The sequence below is a fragment of the Strigops habroptila genome, chromosome 3, assembly GCF_004027225.2.
Source record: "Strigops habroptila isolate Jane chromosome 3, bStrHab1.2.pri, whole genome shotgun sequence".
NCBI lineage: Eukaryota > Metazoa > Chordata > Aves > Psittaciformes > Psittacidae > Strigops > Strigops habroptila.
In genome coordinates this window covers 10,787,567-10,807,415 of record NC_044279.2, presented here as the reverse complement: position 1 = coordinate 10,807,415, position 19,849 = coordinate 10,787,567, and the positions used below count along the sequence as shown (strand labels likewise).

Here is a 19,849-nt window from a genome sequence, read left to right as displayed (position 1 = left end):
GCATCTGAAGCTTTGAGAAATGCAAATTAAGTTCAAAAAAGACTTGGTCAATTGCTTACCAGGCTCTTGATTGTGGTTTTTGTGAAATTTTCCATCCAGCTGGTTGCATCAATTTTTATTCCAACAACTAACAAGAAATACATGAAAGTCTTTTTTAGTAAAATAATAATAATAAAAAAAGTAACTGTAGAATCCTAAAAAAGGGAAAAAATTATAACATTTAAACTATTAAACTGGAAAAGGATAAAATATGATTTTTGCTCAGTTGTCTCACCACCAACATCCTTCATAAGACTAATAAATTAAGCACTCTTTCTTAAACACAACCAAATCTTTGGCTTGATTTCCACTAAAAAGATTAAAACAGTCTCAGAGAAAAGAATGTTATATGAAGTGAAGTTCCTTTGAAATCTCAATTAAATTTCTAATTCACTGTTGAGCAACAACCAAATAACTCATGTTTTTAGAATAGTCTCTATCTTACCTGCTGGTTTCAGAAGCTTCCCATTAATTGTTATTTCCACAGCCTTGCTTACCATAATACCTGTTTCGTAGCTATTGGCACCACTTTCTGAAAGCACACAAAGGAAAAGAAAAAGAAAAAGAAAAGGTTAGGGTGATATAACCTCTGAAACCAAAATTAATGATTATTCAAATACTCAGAATGATTCAAAAAAACCCTTTTTCAAAAGCACTAACCCAGCTGTACTGCGCATTTATCACCTGTAATAGCTCAGATCGCTAACATCTGGATGACTAAAAGGAATATTTTTGTTTAATTTTCTTCATTCACTTTTTGTACACGGTTTCACTGCTTCATAAAGTTACTGTAGTCTTTTTTTTTTCCTGCAGACAGAGCCATGAATAGCTTTACACATGTGAGCAGCTCTGTTAAAACCAGGATCTGAGCCAAAGATTTTATCCTGCTGTCGTCTGTGTATTTTTCAGTGCAGGGTGTACTGACACCACTCACTAACCAACAATTACTTCTCTGACAGACTTCAGCCTGTTTTCAACACTGCTTAGTATGAAAAAGCAAGTTAAAAGTACATTCCCTGGAGCCCACAAGGAACAACAAAGGCTTCAGGGAATATAGTTAATTACCTTCTTAATATTTTATTGAGAAAAGATGCAAAAAAAAAAGTATGAAATAACAGCAATAAAAGATCCCATATGTTTAGGAGAGGAGTGTGTCATTTGTGGTAGCATCCGCTTTTTTAGATGAGCTTGGCAAAGTTAATGCTGCTCACTTTAGTAACGAGCACTTATTGTTGTACGTACTTAGGTTTCAAATATCATGGTATTTCGGACAAATTGTTTTTGGTGAATAACAGCAATTTGAAATAGAATTCAAAAGCAATGTTTAAAGTCAGCAGTGGTGCAACGGACTTTGTTGTTGTGGACTTTGGACCCTTGTACCTGCTCCCCCAGGTTAGGTTTGGTGCTGAGGAAGTACAAAGAACTCAGCTTAAGTAAGGATTTTTAAGGTAACGTAATTGTCCCCAAGTGCAATATCCTTTCACTTCCTCTTAAAATAATTCTGTCAAAGCATCTCTGTAAAACAGTGTTTCAGTATAACAAATGAATACCAGAACTCCGCATATTTTCATCTGTGTCAATTCTGAGCATATAGGGCCACTGTGTCGATAAAAACTATGATGTCCCTTGTTTAGTGTCCTCCTAGCTACCACTTCCTTAATAATGGGTGACATCCCAAGACTTTTTTCCTTATGAATTGTCCCACTTGCATCCTTTGTCAGTGACCTCAACTGGTACGGGAAACTGCCACAAGTACTCTTACATTGGACTAGCGAGCTCTGACATTTCAAAACAGTGATGACTTACTGTTGTAGTACGGAGCTGTGAAAATATAGTTGTCATTATCTAAACTCCGTTTATAGAAGCTGACTTCATAAGTTTCAGCATTTTCCAACCAATCTTCTCCTGCCCTAATCACACACATGAAGAAAAAGTGATCAAAAAAGATAGTTAGAGTCTCATTACAGTTGTGCTGCAGAATTATATTTTTTTAATGTTTCACAGTCAGAAATAACGTGAAATTCATTCATATAGTCCTGGCACTTTGTCAGGTTTCACTGGTTAACTGCCAGGTGTAATTATTAAAAGAACTTTGAAAAAAAAGAAGAAAATAGTATTCTTGGAACAACATGGATCTTGTCTCATCATTTTTAGGTATATTGAGACAAATGTAACTGCAACACTACTTACAACAAAATACAATCAAAACTTTACAGCACATGCTAGTTCTGGAGAAATCATAGAATCACAGAATAGTTAGGGTTGGAAAGGACCTTAAAATCATCTAGTTCCAACCCCCTGCCATAGGCAGGGACGCCTCACGCTAGACTATGTCGCCCAAGGCTCTGTCATTCCAAAAGATTTTGTGTTATTAACAACACCAAAACAGGGGAAAAAAAAAAATATCCGAGGAGTAAAATGCATGGGCATGTTCCCATTTTTGGGAAACACAGAATAAAAAAATTGATAAATTTTGCATTTGCCAGTAAATCTGTACTGGTGCCCTCATTATTCCCAGTCACTGATGTGGATGTCTAGTTCATTACAAGATAACTTTCACATTCCCTTTTAGGCCTCTGGTAATGATACATTTTTCTCTCTTGAAGTCCCTGGACCATTTGGTCTGCTCTTAATTAGTGTAAAAAATAAAACATCACCTACTGCTTTACAGTACAGGCCTGCCAAAAAAAATGAGTGTTTAGGAGTAATTAGGGATTAGCATGGCCCCACTACTACTACAAGGGCACTGCTTTTACTGCTACTCTACGCTGACTAGAAACTTGGATTACAAGGACCTGTTATGGAAATAATGTTACAGATCAGTTTCAAGCAGTGACACAGGTAAAATCAAAGCAAAACAAGACTTTCAATTCACTGCATAGTTATCAGTACAGATTAGATTGTAGAAGTTGCTTTTCATTCGATAAATCCATGATTTAGCAGTCAACTCTTTCAGGTTTCAAAATGATCATATCATACTATTTTATAATATTTGTTACCTTTTTGGGAACACTCTAGTAATTCCACCATCTGTAACAACAAATTGTGCAACAACGCCATCACTGTAAATAAAAATAAGATTTAAAATTGAAACTGACTAAAATTATCACAAGTTCCTATGTCAAGGGTTGCCATTTAAGTGCATAACTGTGAATTAAATATTTATCCTATGTAAAAATTAACTGTATATACACATGCATGCATATTATTTTATTATCAAACTTTGAAATGCATTAAAAAAATCACAGTCCATAAAAAGAATACTTACAGAGACAGTTTACTCCAATAATTTTGGGCAAGTTCATTTGTAAATCCTGCATCCAGCAAAACTCTAATGACCATGTCAGTATTACCTATCAAAAGAGTTAAGACACACATATGACGTGGAATTTCATAAAATGGCTAAAATGTAATTGTGAGTTGTTGAGATTCTATAGCCACAAAAATTTGGCTATTCCTGTTGGACATACTGTCTAACTTTAAATTATGCCAATCACTCACCATTAAATAGATTGGCCTCACACTGCTGACTTGACTTAAACTTTTCCTTCACTGTATCCTAAAAATCTGTCTTTGTGTCATAGTAATAAGAAAGGTGATAAGGGTCTGGGTCCCAGCTTTGCAAAGCTCCTATGTTAGACTTGGAAATTAACCTATATTTAATGCATGTTTTCATTCAAACACTTTTTATCTCAGGTGATGCAACGAAACAACATTTAGTTATACTTACTCTTACATGCTACAGAAAAAGGAGGTAATTCAACCACAATATAATTATAAATCACTTAGTCCCAGCCTCTCAACAAAACCTATTTGCCTTCTGAAAATGGGAAAGGGAAATAAACTAATTTTGAATTAGTCACTTAGATCAGTACGTCATTTTTAAGCATAATTGAAAAGATGGTTTGAAGTCAGTGCTTCTCAAACATCGCTTGCCAAATGGTACTGAAAAGAAAGTTCTAGAAATGGTCAACAGAAAGAAGTAATGACAAAATTTGGAGGGTCTTGCTGCATCTACATTTTTTTAGAAGTTAAATTGATAGTCTATATGAATAAAAATATCAAAACATGTCTCTCAGAGTGATATTTATCTCTGCTAACATAAACTCTTAATATTTTGTTTGGTCCATTTTTTGTTTAGGATCCCTTTGTGCTGCATGCTCCTCCACAAAGTGAGACTTGCTTACTTACATGAAGCAGATGTTGAAGACAAGTAGGGTAAATCACTCTTGCTGTCCCCTTAGTGACAACAGAGGTAGTTGTCTGACTTTCTGGATAACGTCTAACAGATTACCATTGTATGATGTGAATCAAAATACAACAGGCATTAAACTTCTGGCATATAGATTATTTCTATTTAGGGAGTTCACTAGTTATTCCTTTTGAAAAGCATTTTTAGCTGAGATAATTTCCATAGCCACTGTTTCCTTTAGTCAACACTCTTTACTTATTCAGGATACTATTTTTAAAGTAACTTAAGTGTTAGGAAAAAGAAGGGGAAAAGTGAAATTGTTGTGGATTCCAAAAGTAAATATAGAAATAATTTGATAACATTTGGGCATAATTACTTAGTAGGCCCTAGTGTATACTACAATAACACTACATGTGTTACATGTGTACAATAACAGTACATGTCCTCAATATTTGCTTAAACTAGTGAATATCAAACTAGAATTTTAATTTATTAACTAATTTAATCAGTTGAGGTGAATGCTTTGATTTCCAAGATTGAGGCAAGGAACTCAATTAAATTTTGGTCAGTCAGCAATATGTCAGTGAATAAGATCACTCCATTAAGAACACCACCACCCACACATGCACACAAAAATAGCCTTTTGTGAGAAGGCCACATATCTAAGTGCACATTCCTTCAGTTACATGGTCTGATTCAGCAGAAAGACTCAGTGATCCATGACAGCAACATGTTAAAAAGACTCAGGGAATGCAAGGAAAAAAAAGTTTATTCCAACTGTTTATAAGTTATTAATAATGCAAAACAGATTGGTATGCACAAACAAACAAACCCAAACATTGAATTTTTCATGAGAACAAGACTTTAATGCGTTACTCATGGTTCATTCAGAAGCATTAACTCATTTATTCTAAATGGAGTTTAAGGCCTAATTTCAGAACGTGAATACCTTCCCAAAGCCCAGTGCTCACCACTGCAGCAGTTACATGAATCTGTGGTCTTAAACAACCCAAGCCCAAATGAGACCTCTAACCAATTTATGAATCAGAAATAGAACTTCCTTATCTTTTGTTCTGGTTATTGGTTTATTTTAGTTCTCAGCTCCTTTCCTTTACTTATTTATATACACTGACAAGAAAGCAAACTGAAGACATCATTAAAAGATATTAAAGTCTATTTGAAACTTCCTTTGGCTGATGTACTCAAGAGAAAAAAACTACAAATTCAAAATATCTGGAGTGTATTAAAATGAACTAGTAGTATTTGCTGCTAGAAGAGAATGCTGAGAGGAACTGTGGAGAACACTGGAGGCATAATGCAGTGCCCTGCAAACTTTCTTAAATAAACCTAGAAACCTGCAAACTAATTTTACAATCTCTACCTTGAGTGGAAAAACCCGATGCTAGATGTATTTCTACTAAAAAAGAATAAAATACCAAATCAGTGAATATATAAACCAAAAGCACATGATTTGGACATGAAAGCTGTCATTTAGACGAGTTCTCATTTACTAGTATTTTCCTAAGGTAAAAATTCAGTTAATTGAGAAGAATACTTACATGATGGACTGCTTGGAGTATTTCTGTCAATAAATTCATTGAAATTTAATAGAAATTCAGTGTTGTTTTCTGATTTTTTTACATCACTACAATATTCTCTGAAAAACAACAGAACATTAGTCTTCTCAGATTTTTTTCATTTGCTACTAAATCAGAGAAATATGGCTCAGCAATTTAGAAGTCCAGGTAGGATTGTGCAACTATCAGGCTGGCACTACTGCATCAACTGACTACCACAGTCAACTCTGAATGCTGGCCATATCAAATATATCTATATTAATATCTACGAGAAAGAAAGTGTTCAAGTCCCTGCCTAAATCTGACATGTATGAGATTGGGCATAGATTCCCAGAAGAAGTACGCAGGACTAGTGTAGACCATGAAATTAGGAGATCTACCTTACAGGAGATCTGTAAAATAAACAAGAAAATGGCCAGTGAATTTAGATTGCTCCTAGGCTAAACTGTACTGAAAAGTACATGGACTGCTGATTAAAACATAGTCACTTCATGCTCAACTAAGGCTGGATTTATGGGACAAGGTCCTATCCTCTTAGAAGTCTTAAAGGCAATTTTAATAGAGTACATACCACGTAAGCATATAAACACTCTTTGTTTTGACATATGCAAAAGAGATAAACAGTAAACTACTGTCCTTTACAAAATGTAATAATGTAAAGCAATATATCATTAGGCAACTCATCTAATGCAAGCAAGCACAATAAAAGTCACTGGGCATTTTGAAGGCAAATATTAGATGGTGAATGCCATTAAACAACTTTAATTAAAATGTAGAGAGTGTTCATCAGAAAAGCAGGGAGCTCTGTTTTTAAATAAGCTTTTTATATTAAATTAATTTTATGAACAAAAGAAGTCTGTTCAAGTATTTCATACGAATAAGCTATCTTATTACCCTTTACTTACTTTACCACGCTCCTGAAAGACTGCAGGCAGAATTCGCCTTACTATACCAACATTCACATTTTAACAGACTTCCATACCAAGCAGGCTCTGTCATGTAGATCAGCCTAGCAACTAGAGACTTGCAGGAAACTACTAATTGGTATAATTGATTATCAATAACTTTAGTCTTTGAGAAAAAAATAAACAGTTAAGCTGAGAAGACATTTAAAGACAGAAAACTATGTTTTACATTAAAATCAATCTATTCATTGTAATCAATTTATTAATTGAAATTTAAAAGGATACAAAAATTTATAATATAATAAGAAATTCAACAATTCTTAACTGAGCTTGATAGTACAACAATTCTCTTATTTGTTTTAACTATGATTTAAGGGAACTTAATTTTTAAGAACTATGTATTATACTACCTTTCCTTTGCAAATATAATTTACAAGGGCAATAAATACGACAAGATTTCACATAAAAAAAGGGAACTAATGAACTTACTTGATCAATTTTCAATGACTCAATCATTTTTTTATGTTCAATGAATGAAAAATTAATTCATCCTTAAGTGATAGAGTTTTGAAACACTTTATCTCGAAGTTGGTAAACATCTCAAGGTCAGTATTATGGTACTGATTTTGGAAATGAGAAGCTAAGGTACAAAGTTATAAAGTCATTGAAGTCATACGAAAAAATACACAGATGTGCATAAGATTTTCATTGAAACATCGACACCAGATTTTACAGTTCTCTCTGATTAATGTAAACATGAATCAGAGCATGAAGATGCTATTTATGCTCCAGCAAGAAGATTGCTCCTGTAAAACATGAATTTAATAACTACTCTTTTACTTAATATTTTTTACCAAAGTAAAACTGTGTTGGTCTAGTCTGCATTTTGTAAATATCACTAATCTGATCAAATGCCTATACTGCTGAAATAATACTTATTTCTGGGAAATTAACCAACCTTGGTGCTATAAATGTATAGCCAGCTTCATCAAAATTATCAAGCTTCAGTGTTTCTGAATCTACAAAGATGAAGAGTAAACACCAAGTAAGTAAACAGGGCTTTTTGCCATCATTTTTCTTCTCAAAATATTTGACTAGCTTTTGCATGCATCTGTGAATTTAGAAAGAAATGTTTATTTTGAGACACTTTCCTACTAATATATTGTATACGTCTCAGTATTTCACAGTATTGGAAGAATTTACTTGATTTTTATACATAACATACACCTGGCAACAATAATGTATCTAAAAACGTACTTAAAGAAGACATTTCATTAGCATGACAACATGAAAACATATGAGATGTTTTCATTAGAATTACAATCTGCTAGAAAAAAAATATTTGGGACATGAAAGAACACAAAGGAAAATCTTTCTAGTATTTTTTGCAATGAAGTTTAAAAAAAACTAATCCATATAAGCATTACTTCCAATGCTACTGAAAATAATGACTTTAAAAGCTGGTGTCACTGAACACTGATAGGATCAGACAAAGAAGGATTAGAGATTAGCAACATACTGAAATGTGCGTGAAAACAAAAACACTTCACTTTTTTTTTTCCCCCCCCTTTCTATTGCTATAGTACCAGATGATCATGGGAAAAATCCCGAGATTAGGAATACAGAGGAGAATATCCAGTAGGAATAGAAATACAAGTGAAAAATATCAACTGCAGTAAACAGAAGGAAATTGAGCAACAAGAATATACTTGCCCTTTTTGATTGCCACTATCCATCAGAAAGAGAAAGCAGGGAAACAGAAAAAAACAGGGTAAAGCAAAAGGGGTCACAAACCAATATTTTATTCAAACAGCCCCTTGAATAAAAATATTGTGCATAGATAGATCAAAGGTTCAATTTACATACAGCTGTAATCTGGAAAAAAGACAAACATCTTTGAAAACTGAAGAAAATGTCCTTCTCAATTATTTCTCAAGTACCTTCTATATACTGTGGCTATTTCAAGGGTCTGTTTTGCAGGTTGTATTGATATAAGCGCAAAACCAGATGATCTATGCCCTCAAAAGAACCATATTCACTCACTAAAACTTTAATTTTAAACTACTTACTATTTGACAAAGTTAAAAAATAAATCACTGATTATTAAATCTTGCCATATTCCACTTCATATGCAGGAGGCAATGGTAGAGGACAGTGATTTAGTGCAAGTTTTCTCTAAACTAACAGTATCTATGCCTGTCAGAGAGATTCATAGTGCTTTTCTAACTTTCCATTTAATAGCGTATTTGTTCTAGTTTGTTGCAACACTTGGATAAAGTTAAAAGAATGTGATGGGTTCTATTTTGTCTACTATCTAGATTAAACTACACCTAATAAACAAAAAATATTTGAATACTCATAAGTACCATTTCCAATTATCTCTCCAGAATCTGCAAATGGCTTGAAATTAGTCTAATCCAAAAATACATTACAAACATCCACTAAAACTATTTGCAAAATGCAAAATAAAAACCTTGCTGCAAGCCAAACCAAACAGCACTTTCACATTAATCTATTCCTACCGGCAGCAGAGGCAATTTCCTAAATATTATACTGTAACTACTATAAAAATAACGACAACAAAAAAGTTTTACTACTGTAGTCTATATCATGACATTTAACTAATAGAATGTAAAAATAGTATCCAGACCCTTAAAATGACAGCAACAGAGGATACACAAAGCAATGATTCTATAGGCACAGAGTAAGGGGGAAGGGATTGTCAGTGGAACTGGGGTACCTGCACATATTCTATCTTTATAGAATATTTCTTGTAGCTTGGATGTTACAATGGGTTAGAATCATTGCTGCAGATTTCGGGTACATCATGAGAACATCAGTGAATTCCACAAAATTTATGAATTTTAAATGCTCCTTTTTTAAGTGCATCTGAGACTTGGCAATACTAGCCAAAACCAGGGAACCTTCATAGTACTTACATCTGGCTTGAGTTATTGGTTCTTCTATTTTGGCTTTAATATAATAAAAGCTGTATGATGGTAACACCAATGCCAAACTGCAATAGAAATGAGACAAGTAAAACAATTATATTATTTGCAGCAGTTTTCCAGTTTCAGCTTCTATGTGTTTTGAAAGCAGTTAATATGTTTTGAAGTTGCGTCATCACAAATGAGATAAGATATTCATATAGTGACATACTAGCCTCACACTATGTAGACGCAAGTAGGTTCATTCTGGTCCTGAAGCTGACTGCGTTTGTTTTCATTCTTTTAAGCATAAATGTACTTTTTAATAGATAACCAAGGAATCTAGAAATAATTGAAAATAATAAAAGACACAATTTCTTGTATCTTCCTCTAACATTTAGCCTCCCAATGTAAGACATGTCAAAGTGATCACTTAATGCAAAAACCAGCATGTAGTACTGCACTGATTTGCATGCATCATATAATGGCAGAATCTCCTTTTGCTAATATAAATGCTCTCAGTATTCGTTAGGAAATGTATCTGGCAATACCTGAATTCACATTACATTCAAAATACAAAATACTTTCTTGAATCATGCAGTCACCACCAAAAAACTTTGAAGATCATTGTCTAATAACATTTTAAGATTTGCAAAGTATTTGCAATGTATTTTCTTTTAGATTATACTTATTTTTGTTCAAAAAAATAGGGATTCTTTTTTGAAACTAAACTCAATATATGCGTAGAAGAGCTCAGTTCTAAAAAGGTATATAAAGGACAGAAGGTAGGTGTAATCATTTAAGAGGAATAATCAGCTCCCATATCGCATCCTTGATTTTTGCACTCGTATTTCATCACTGTAGAACTGCAATGGTTTCTAATGGATAACCACAGAAATTAACATTAATAAAGTTGTACAGTTGAGTCATAAATGAGATGACCTTTAGTGACACATTTGCCATTTAAACAGAATTTAAGTGAGATTCTGAACATTTAGTGATAGCCTTCTACCAATTCTCCTCTAGGGAAATCAGGAGCAGTTTACCTGTCATTAACAGTTACTGCTAGCAGAAATTGGCAATTAAAATCTGTAATTTAATGTTTAAGAGGTTTTATGCAATGTGACTGGATTGGATTTTTGTTGTATCTCATGCCAGGGAGCTCAATAAGAATTAAGTAATATAAATCAAACGTATTTCCTTACTGATGGCTAGATTGCACAATCTGACAAAAACTTTATTTTCTTACAGACTACAAAGGCAGTTCAACAGAAACCTTGGATGCTGAATAAAAGATCCTACATTTGCATTCTTTGTTAGAACTGATTTGTTTGGTTTTACATGCAAATTAACATTGGCATTCTCATTGGCTGTACACCTGTGCAGAATATAACTGAAAATGGGAACCAGCTTGGCTGAGACTACTGCAACTCACCACAATTGAGATACTGTTTTGGTAATAATTTGACTCAATATTTGTACCATGTAGTTTTGAACTAGATTAGTTTAGTTTGCAGGGGGGTTCGACTAGATGACCTTTGAAGGTCCCTTCAAACCCAAACTATTCTATGATTCTATGAATTTTTCTGGGACATGGTAAACCTCAACTTGTTTTGTATAATGTCAGGTTTCTAAATTACTTTTAAAGTTATGGAGCTGCATGTTTAAACAAGTTTTAAATAATACACACCCCCATGTTGCATTCAAGGGGGAATGTGCTTTTACCCATTACTTCATGTGTTCCTGTTGCAATTCACCGTATAATTTTTGCATACAAACCAGTATCAGCGCTAATTAGTTAAGACCTGACACAAATAGAAATAGGTTTCAGAGAAAATCAGTAGCACGGTTCCTCCCCCTACGATATGACATAAAGGTTAGCAAAGTTATGATATAAGCAATGCCTGTGACTGAAAAAGATTTGCACAAAACATGTCACATTTTTTTATTCAGACCAAAATATAGCATTTTCCTTGTTAACATGCATATTAAAACAAGAACATGTTGACAATGCAAAGAAAAGATGAAATAAGAGATGGAATCTAAGAGAAAGTGTATAATTAAGAGTCAAATTATACTGTGATAAAGTAGAAGCAAAAGTAAGATTCTTAACATCCACCATAAAAAACAATTTTTTCCTGCATACTGAAATACGCTAGTGCTAAATCTCAACAGTTGGATGAAAGACTGATTCTGTTCCTTAGGCAGAGCAACAATCCTGAGCTGTAAAGCAACCCAGAAAATTCTACCAGCCTGGATACAAGATACTGTGGTCCTGACCCAGCTAGTATAGAAAATGTAACGCTAAAAATATTAACGAAAATGAACAAAAAGTAAATTTAATACACAAAAGTCAGAGAACAGGAGTGAGTTACCTGTAATCAGTGCCATTCACAGCAGTCCATGTATATGTTCTGTTTCCTTTATCAATGTATCTCTACAAAGAGACAATGATGAAAAAATAGATGAACTTAGGAGCTTTAACAAGGGCAAATTTTTCTTGAGAAATACAATGTAAAATCAAGTACACATCTGTTGGCAGTCTATTATTTTGCTAAAAGTATGAGTTGAGCTGCAAGTCCTTTTCTTAAACATTTTCCAAACATATGCAAAATAATTGCTTTTATCTTTTTTATTTAACATTACCAAAATGCAAATTTAAAGAAAACCAAGACAACACCACCTATCATTTTCCCTTTTAAATTCATTAGTCAGGCCTATGCAAACCTTTTCCTATGTGATTTAAATTTGATAAAAGATATTATCTCTTTTATGCAGTTAAACCATTTGCAGTTAAACTACGAAAGTTAAAACCTCAATCATACAAAGACTTTGTAGGGAACTCTTTAACCACCAGAACACCCAGTGGTTGTCCTTTCAGGTCACAGTACCAATGGCTAAATGCATTTAGATTTGTTTAAATACATATCCACAGGCATAGCCAGGTAATCCTGACTGTACAGGCAGCCCATGCTAAACTTACATGTGTTTCTAATCTCATTAGGAGGGTCTTGTATCTGTGAAAAATTTCACATTGAAGGAAATGTTTATTTTAAAATAACTTAATACATTAGGATAAGCTTTACCATTCATTTTCTTTTGCTATGAAAAATTATGTGATAGACATAGTCCCAGAGTTCCCCACAGATTTAATCATTAATGCATCTGGTTGACATCATTTTACTCAGTTTTCCACTTTGAAAACTACAAGGTTATGCCAGCTGCAACATACTATTATTTTACAATCAGAGATTTGTAAGCATGCCAGCAATGAAGTCTGTGCAGCTGGTGTGCTGCAACATTACAAGCATCAGTGAAAGGTACCACAGGTATATCTTTACACGCTTTTGTTCCCTGTGGCAAAATAAAAGTGTGAAAATGACCACGGTCATGAAAAATAGGTGTCTTTTTTTTTACATTTATAATTTGAAACCCTCTCATTATATGGCTGCTGCTTTTCAGTACAGCATGACAGTGTAAAATAATGTAACAGTCATTTTGGAAAGAAAAAGAAAAAAAGGTAAAACTAAAGAGAAAAAAAGATGAATACATTAGAATCTAATGCCCTGAACTATTTATATTTGAAGTAAAAAGATGTCTGAAGAGATTCCTCTCCAAGCTTATTTATATTTAATAATGTGCCTACACTATTACTTCAGCTCAAGAATCAGTAGCCACTTGAACCTTGTGCTGCCAGTCCCTCCAAATCAGGCACAGTGCCATGGGTTGCACACCATGTACACTAGCAAGGTAAAAACAGTGCCCAAGGTGGGAGGGAAGAAAGAGAACAACTGGGCTCTTATTAATCCTGTTGCCACCAGCACTGTGAACATACTCAAAAGTAAACCTCTCTTCAATGATAACCCAGCAGATCACATGTTCGCATATGTTGTCTCCCATTTACCTTTGCCTGCTTCACTATTGAGTGAAGACGGTCTGAGACCGTCTCACCCCCAGCTGGTCACTGCCAAAGAGCCTACGCATGCTATTGCAGCTTTGTGACCCTTCAGTTTTCACTACTGCCCACCCCATCTGCCCAAATGTGGCAATGCTTTTGTTCCTATGGCATCTTCTCTGTTAGTTGGAAAACCCCTGAGGCTTTGGGAGACTCCAGCCCAGCCCACCCCACCCACACTTGCTACAAGTCCAGTCTCTATGCTGTAGTATAAGGTCATCTCCCAAGACACTGCTGGGGCCAGCTGCAATACAAAAGGAAAGCAATGCAGACCTAAACCAAAAAGCAAAACAAAAAGGACATCAATTTTAAGCCTCAAGACTGCAACGGTCAGTTCACAGCAACCAACCACATCAGCCCTTTTTATAAGAAAATATATGAAGCTATCAAGCCCTAAGTGATGCATGGCTCATGCATGGCCTGTGGGCTGAAGCAGCTTTATTCTGGCTCTAGCAGCCTGGAGCTGGGAGAGTGCTATGGCCTGAAGCAATCACCATCACTAGGAATCTCTGGCTGCTCCTGTCTTCTGCCAGTGAGATCCAAGTAGAGGAAGAAATCTTAGGCCATGATGCAAGGGAAGGTGAGGGAAATTAATTTCATTGGGCACTTGAAACATCTGGGATCAAAAGGCTTGGAGATTTCTATGCAAAATAGAATAGAAAAGAAAAAAAAAACCCAACAGACTGTGGTCTGGGCCATGCGTTAACTGACATATTCTCACGCACTCAGGGATGTTACATTTAGCCCCCTGCCCCAATACTGTTGCTGACTCTAGCATTTGCAAGTGTAAATTACTCCCCTTCCTCCCTCTTTGGGCAAACAGTTGCAGGACCAACTGTTTCAGGTGGTTTTTATCACACAGCCTTACAAATGAAAGCCCAGCCTGAGACCTCTTAGATCTCTTTAACAACTTTGCCATGAATGCAATTTCTTGAATAACCTCAATGGGATTACTGTATTTTTGTGACTTTCTAATCCTCCCTTTTCTAACCACCTACATAGAGCCCTTTTCACCCACGGGCTTGGAAAGGCACTCTTTAAACAAAAGAACATAAATCTGAAAACGTCCCAGTGAGTACAGTGAGGATGGCGAACAGTGGAACAGGTTACCCCGAGAGGTGGTAAAGGCCCCATCTCTCGAAGCATTCAAGGTCAAGTTGAATGGAACTCAGAGCAAGTTGAAGATGTCCCTGCTCATTGCAGGGCAGGTCAGACTAGCTGACCTTTAAAGGTCCCTTCCAAAGCAAACTATTCTATGATTCTATGTTTTTAAGTATGTTCCCAAAAATTCTGCCAAGTATGGCTATGGTGTACTTATACATCTAAGGGTTGTGTAGTGTCTGCTTGATATTATATTTGCTTCATATTCTTCTGCTAAGCCATTAAATTAGCTATCCTCGTGCTGGTTTACATTCAAAGTAAAACATTTTCAAAAAGCTCCCGTAGAACTGTAACTGTGGGGCATATTCTGGCCAGAACTGCTCCTTTGGACACCAGTCTTGATTCTTCTCATTAAGGTCCCCAAGAGGTAGAGCATACATGTAAGGGTCCATATTAAATTTGAGTATTTCCTATTGATAGGAAATGTGTCTGTCTTATTAGAGAAACTAATAGCAATCTTTGTCAGGAATGAGCATTTTGGACCAAAAAATAAAGAACTCAACATGCTGTTCAGAAATTACAAGTACATAATATAACTTTAAGATTTATTTACTTATCCCAAATAGTCTTCATTTATGGCATATAAATATATATTTGGTTTTGGTCTTTTTTCTTTCTCACTACTTTCTTCCTATTCAACCACAATCTAAATTATCAAACCCATCTTCACACATCTCTGCAAGCAAATTAAGTACTTTGTTTTAGGATTTATGCACAAAAGCAGGCTGGGACCACTTCCTGGTGAACACAGTGTAAGACCTCATCAACAGTTGCTTGATTAATGATGCACTGAAGAAACCAAAAAACAAAATAATCCTTCTTTTTATAAGTACATAATTTCTTTCAGTGTGAGCTGGTAAAACTACCAAATCTAGAGGGAAAAATGATACAAACTGACATTACAAAATGAACATCTTTACAGCATTTCACAGTACTTTTCTGGTTTTGTTTGTTCCTGTAAATGTAATTTCCTGTTCCTAACTTACCTCATCTTGGGACTTGACCAGTGTTTCAAATGTTTTTTCTCCACTTTCTCCATCTATCATTTTTTTCCGAATCTATTGTCAAGGAAGAAAAAGGAAAAAGAAACAACCAGCAGAGAACTAGGTGTTGCATGAAAAATTAATAATCTTTTCAGTAATTCAAAATAATTCATAGAAACACAGGAAATGGTAATGCAGATGAAAGTCATAGCTCTTCAAAACCAAAATGTTAAGTTTACAATTTTCAGATCTTTCTAATTAGAAATTGCTTTATCCAAATATATAATGACTCAGTAGAGTTATGAAGCAAAAATTCTGGTATACTTTGCATAGACCACCCCATAAAACCCCTTGATGTTGGGGACATCATAGAGAGAGCATGAATTCTGCACGGATGAGAAGGAGTTTTGCCTAGCATTTCTCGTGCTTCCCACCACATCTCTGTGACTTTGGTAGCTGCAGTAACTCATAAAAACATTTTTATACCAGTCCGAGAATTCCTCTCTGAAGCAGGAGTTTCAAAGAAATTTAAGGCAGAGTTTAACAGATATCAAGTCAAGCTGATCAGTGTCATTATGAAAGAACCATTTCAAACAAAGTGAAAAAATGTTAAATATCTGTAAAATGTTTAAAACCCCTCAATTTTATTTCTTAAAACTTACAAAGTATTTTTTTTAAATTCTGATTTCTGAATGTATTATGAAATTAGCAGCTGAAAAATATACAAAGGAATTAATTTGTTGTCAACACTATTTCTCAGTTCTCTCTCACCACAGCAATAAGCCTGTATTAGTAAGAGATAGGGAAATACTTCAAAAGTATTTCCAGTAATGTATGAAGATCCTATTAAAAAGTGTTCTGAAAAATTTACAAGCCCCCTCCCCAAGAATTGCCACTTAATGAGGAAAAAATTTGTAACCAGCAATCACAGTGTCTTTCAAAATGAGAGCAATATAATGTATTGCCCTTGCCTATGAATAGTATCACGTCTCAATTTGTTTAATTACAATTCATCTTCCTACAAATTCATCGTCTTGACAAATTTAAAATTAGAATTTATGGTGAAATAGATTCCCATTCAAAATTTAGAAAATTTATCATTTTTCAGCTATTGTAGAGTGAAATACAAGCAACAACAGGTACTAAGAAACCGGGTAATCTCACCTCAACTTTAATATCATTTTCCAGTTCAGCGTCTAGAAAATCCAGTGTAACAGGCTCCTGGGATTTAGGATTCTGAAGCAGAAGATATTGGATGATCAAATAATGACAGAGTAACATAATGTCACAAATCATTCTAAATCCTTCATTTCGGAGTATCTGGACTTACTTACCCATCTATTTTAATCTCTTATAGCATGATGAATTACTAGTGGCCCTTTCTCATCTATTTTATTTCATTGGATAGAGAGGTTAATTGGGTGAAAATCAAATCAACACTAATGGCCAGTTTCCATCCACAGTCTGTCATGTATGGGGCTCATGCTGGGAAGCTGCTTCTCCTACTGCTGGTATGTCACAGACTGTAACGTTGGAAGAAGATGCATCAGAGGAAACATCAGATATGAACCTCTTTTCAGGTGTCCTGCCTCCAAGAGGGAGGGATAGAGAAATTTAGGAGAATTTTCCAGTCAAGTAAGATGGCGCAACTATACTCTTCTGCAATTTTACTTTAAAGTGGACTACAAACTTGCTGTTATGATGTGGGAATGGAAAGTGGTTCAAGATTCAAAGAGGCAGCAACTGATTTGTTACAAAGTACAAAAATCACTTTTGTTGCCAGCATTACAGGACTTCCCTAAACACCTTGCAGTTTTGAATGCTCTTCTCTTGACATCAGTACTGTTATCTCAATTCAGAAGACAGAAACCTGTAGCACAGAAATACTGCAGCCCAGCAGCTTCAAGACCTAAGGAATGTACGTGATGTTGACTCTCAGCTATGGAGCACAAAGAAGTTTGACTGTTTGCATCTGTAGTCCCGGTCCCATAGGAGTGTGGGAAGACCATTGCAGCTCTGCCAAATGAACTCAGACCACCCTTCAGTTTCTGCTCCTTTTACAGTTGCAGTCTGCATTTACTTGGACAGAGCCATCCTCTGTACAAGTGGTTAGGAATCTGATCATATCTTTTTTCTTGAGTAGTTTTGGCTAAGCCCCATTGACTTTATATTACATGTGGTGTAAAATCTTCATCACTCAATAGTTATTTAATGCACTCACCTAACAAGGATTTTTAGAAAAAACAGTATGGGGATATATATTGTATTATTTAACATTTTAAATCTGATAGTTCAAAATAGAAGATTAAAAAAAGTCCAGGTTTTCCTTTTTTTTTTTTTAATTGATAATAATTTGCTTTGCGTAATAAGGCACTTCATACACAAAAGGATCTCAAGGCCTAGTTTTCCCGTAACTGAGCATTGTTTCTTATTTGATTAGCAAAACAAAAATTGTCATTAGTGGATACTATTATTATTTCAAGAGTATTGTAATTTCTGATAATGACATTTTTAGGTGATTTCAGTGATTCAGGTATAATGATTTATTTACAGGGTAGACTAAAGTCTCTTCTTTCAAAATGCTTATTATACTCATTCTATCCTAACATTCTCTAGCAAAGTTACATGCCAAATGTACATGTGACTATTCTATAAAAGAATGCAAGCATGTTTCATCACAATTTATGTATGTATTTAGAGTTTGTACTGGAAGAAAGTGACATCCTGAAGAGCTGGTAAAAGATGCCTTCATATAAGAGCCTGGAGCCTTAAAAGCTTAACAGTAGCTCTTATTTTTGAGACTGTAATATATATAATGGTAATAGAAGACAAAAGATTATTAATTCATTTTCTTGAGGAATGAATGTAGATGTTTCTGGGTGTATGGAATCATTCCTGCTCCTAGCAAGTAAGACTTACAATCTGCTAAGAGAAATGCCAATAAATTTATTCTCAGAAAGAGAATACACACTGGAAAGATTGCAGGTAAAGATTCTGGGTATTTCTTTTAAACACCTACTTATAACTTCAAAGAAATTTTTATGTTCCTATTTATACAGGATAGATGGAAATAGCAGCTTTAAGATAATAGCATTAACATATGCTCTCTACTAATTCAAACAATTTTATTGTTATGCAGTTGCTTTTTACCCCCCAAGAAATCCACACACTTGAAATAAATAGCAAAAGGCTAAAATGTAAAAATAAATTAAAAAAATACATTTTCTTACATGCAATGGATAATGAATAGCATGGTCAAACCCAAACAGCATGCATGAAGGCATTGGCATGGCAGAGGAGGCATTTGTGAAGTTCAAATTCCATTCCAACACAAAAAGAAACGAAGAAAAGAAATGGTAAAAAAAAAAAAATAAAAAGCCATCACATCAAATTAAGGTCGATATTCATTTAAAATGATAACCTGGGTTAGCAATAGTTAAGGAGTCCCAAAGACAAAACAGACAACTTTAACAGCCCATCAAAATTCAAGTATATGTTGTTTGTTCTTTTTAAGACATGTTATATTACCAAACATTATTTATAACATACTTACTAACAACTTCTAATGGATAAGAGACTAAGCATGTATTGATGCATTATGTGATGTGCCTGAGGCACAAAGAAATCCATTATAAATTAGAATAGAAAATCCGTTGCCCAGTATTTTAAATGGAAGGCTATTTTCTCAGCTATGTTTTTTTCCCCCAAGAATGTGTTTTTACCAGTATTTGGGCTCCATAATTTTTTCTTCCAAGGTTGCCATTTGGTGGGGTTTATTCCAAGCCATGAAGAAACAAACTTACTGTTCAGTTTGCTCTTCTCTTTTCCAGTCATGCATGTGACATGACTAGAAGAAGCACAACACCACCACATTCACCAGCACAACTTAATAAAACAAAACAGAACTAAATCACTATCAATGAAGCATGCAGATAAAGGGAATGCAGTTCATTTTCAGCAAGATAAATAAAGGCAAAGATCTATAATTTCAATGAAAAATCAAGAAGGAAACAAAGAAAGAACTGGTGCAGCAACATAAAAGATGTTCATTAAAATGTCGTTATTGTGTGTTTTGGGAGGGTAGCATTCTCACAGATTCTACGGAAGGTC

The 19,849-nt window shown here is 34.6% G+C and overlaps 1 protein-coding gene across 3 annotated transcripts in view; it reads right to left on the bottom strand.

Annotated features, from left to right (window-relative positions):
• CACNA2D1 (calcium voltage-gated channel auxiliary subunit alpha2delta 1) overlaps positions 1 to 19,849 on the bottom strand; it is a 381,052-nt gene that overhangs the window by 26,278 nt on the left and 334,925 nt on the right. For 2 of the 3 annotated variants that reach the window (XM_030479619.1, XM_030479618.1), the window contains 12 exons: positions 16,904 to 16,975; positions 15,743 to 15,814; positions 12,016 to 12,077; positions 9,653 to 9,729; positions 8,427 to 8,441; positions 7,672 to 7,732; positions 5,791 to 5,888; positions 3,308 to 3,392; positions 3,039 to 3,101; positions 1,846 to 1,949; positions 485 to 571; positions 60 to 127 (listed from right to left, as the gene is read on the bottom strand). In XM_030479619.1, the coding sequence (XP_030335479.1) occupies positions 60 to 127; positions 485 to 571; positions 1,846 to 1,949; positions 3,039 to 3,101; positions 3,308 to 3,392; positions 5,791 to 5,888; positions 7,672 to 7,732; positions 8,427 to 8,441; positions 9,653 to 9,729; positions 12,016 to 12,077; positions 15,743 to 15,814; positions 16,904 to 16,975 (864 nt within the window). The remainder of the gene's footprint in view (positions 1 to 59; positions 128 to 484; positions 572 to 1,845; positions 1,950 to 3,038; positions 3,102 to 3,307; positions 3,393 to 5,790; positions 5,889 to 7,671; positions 7,733 to 8,426; positions 8,442 to 9,652; positions 9,730 to 12,015; positions 12,078 to 15,742; positions 15,815 to 16,903; positions 16,976 to 19,849) is intronic. The other variant, XM_030479620.1, reaches the window with a different exon arrangement.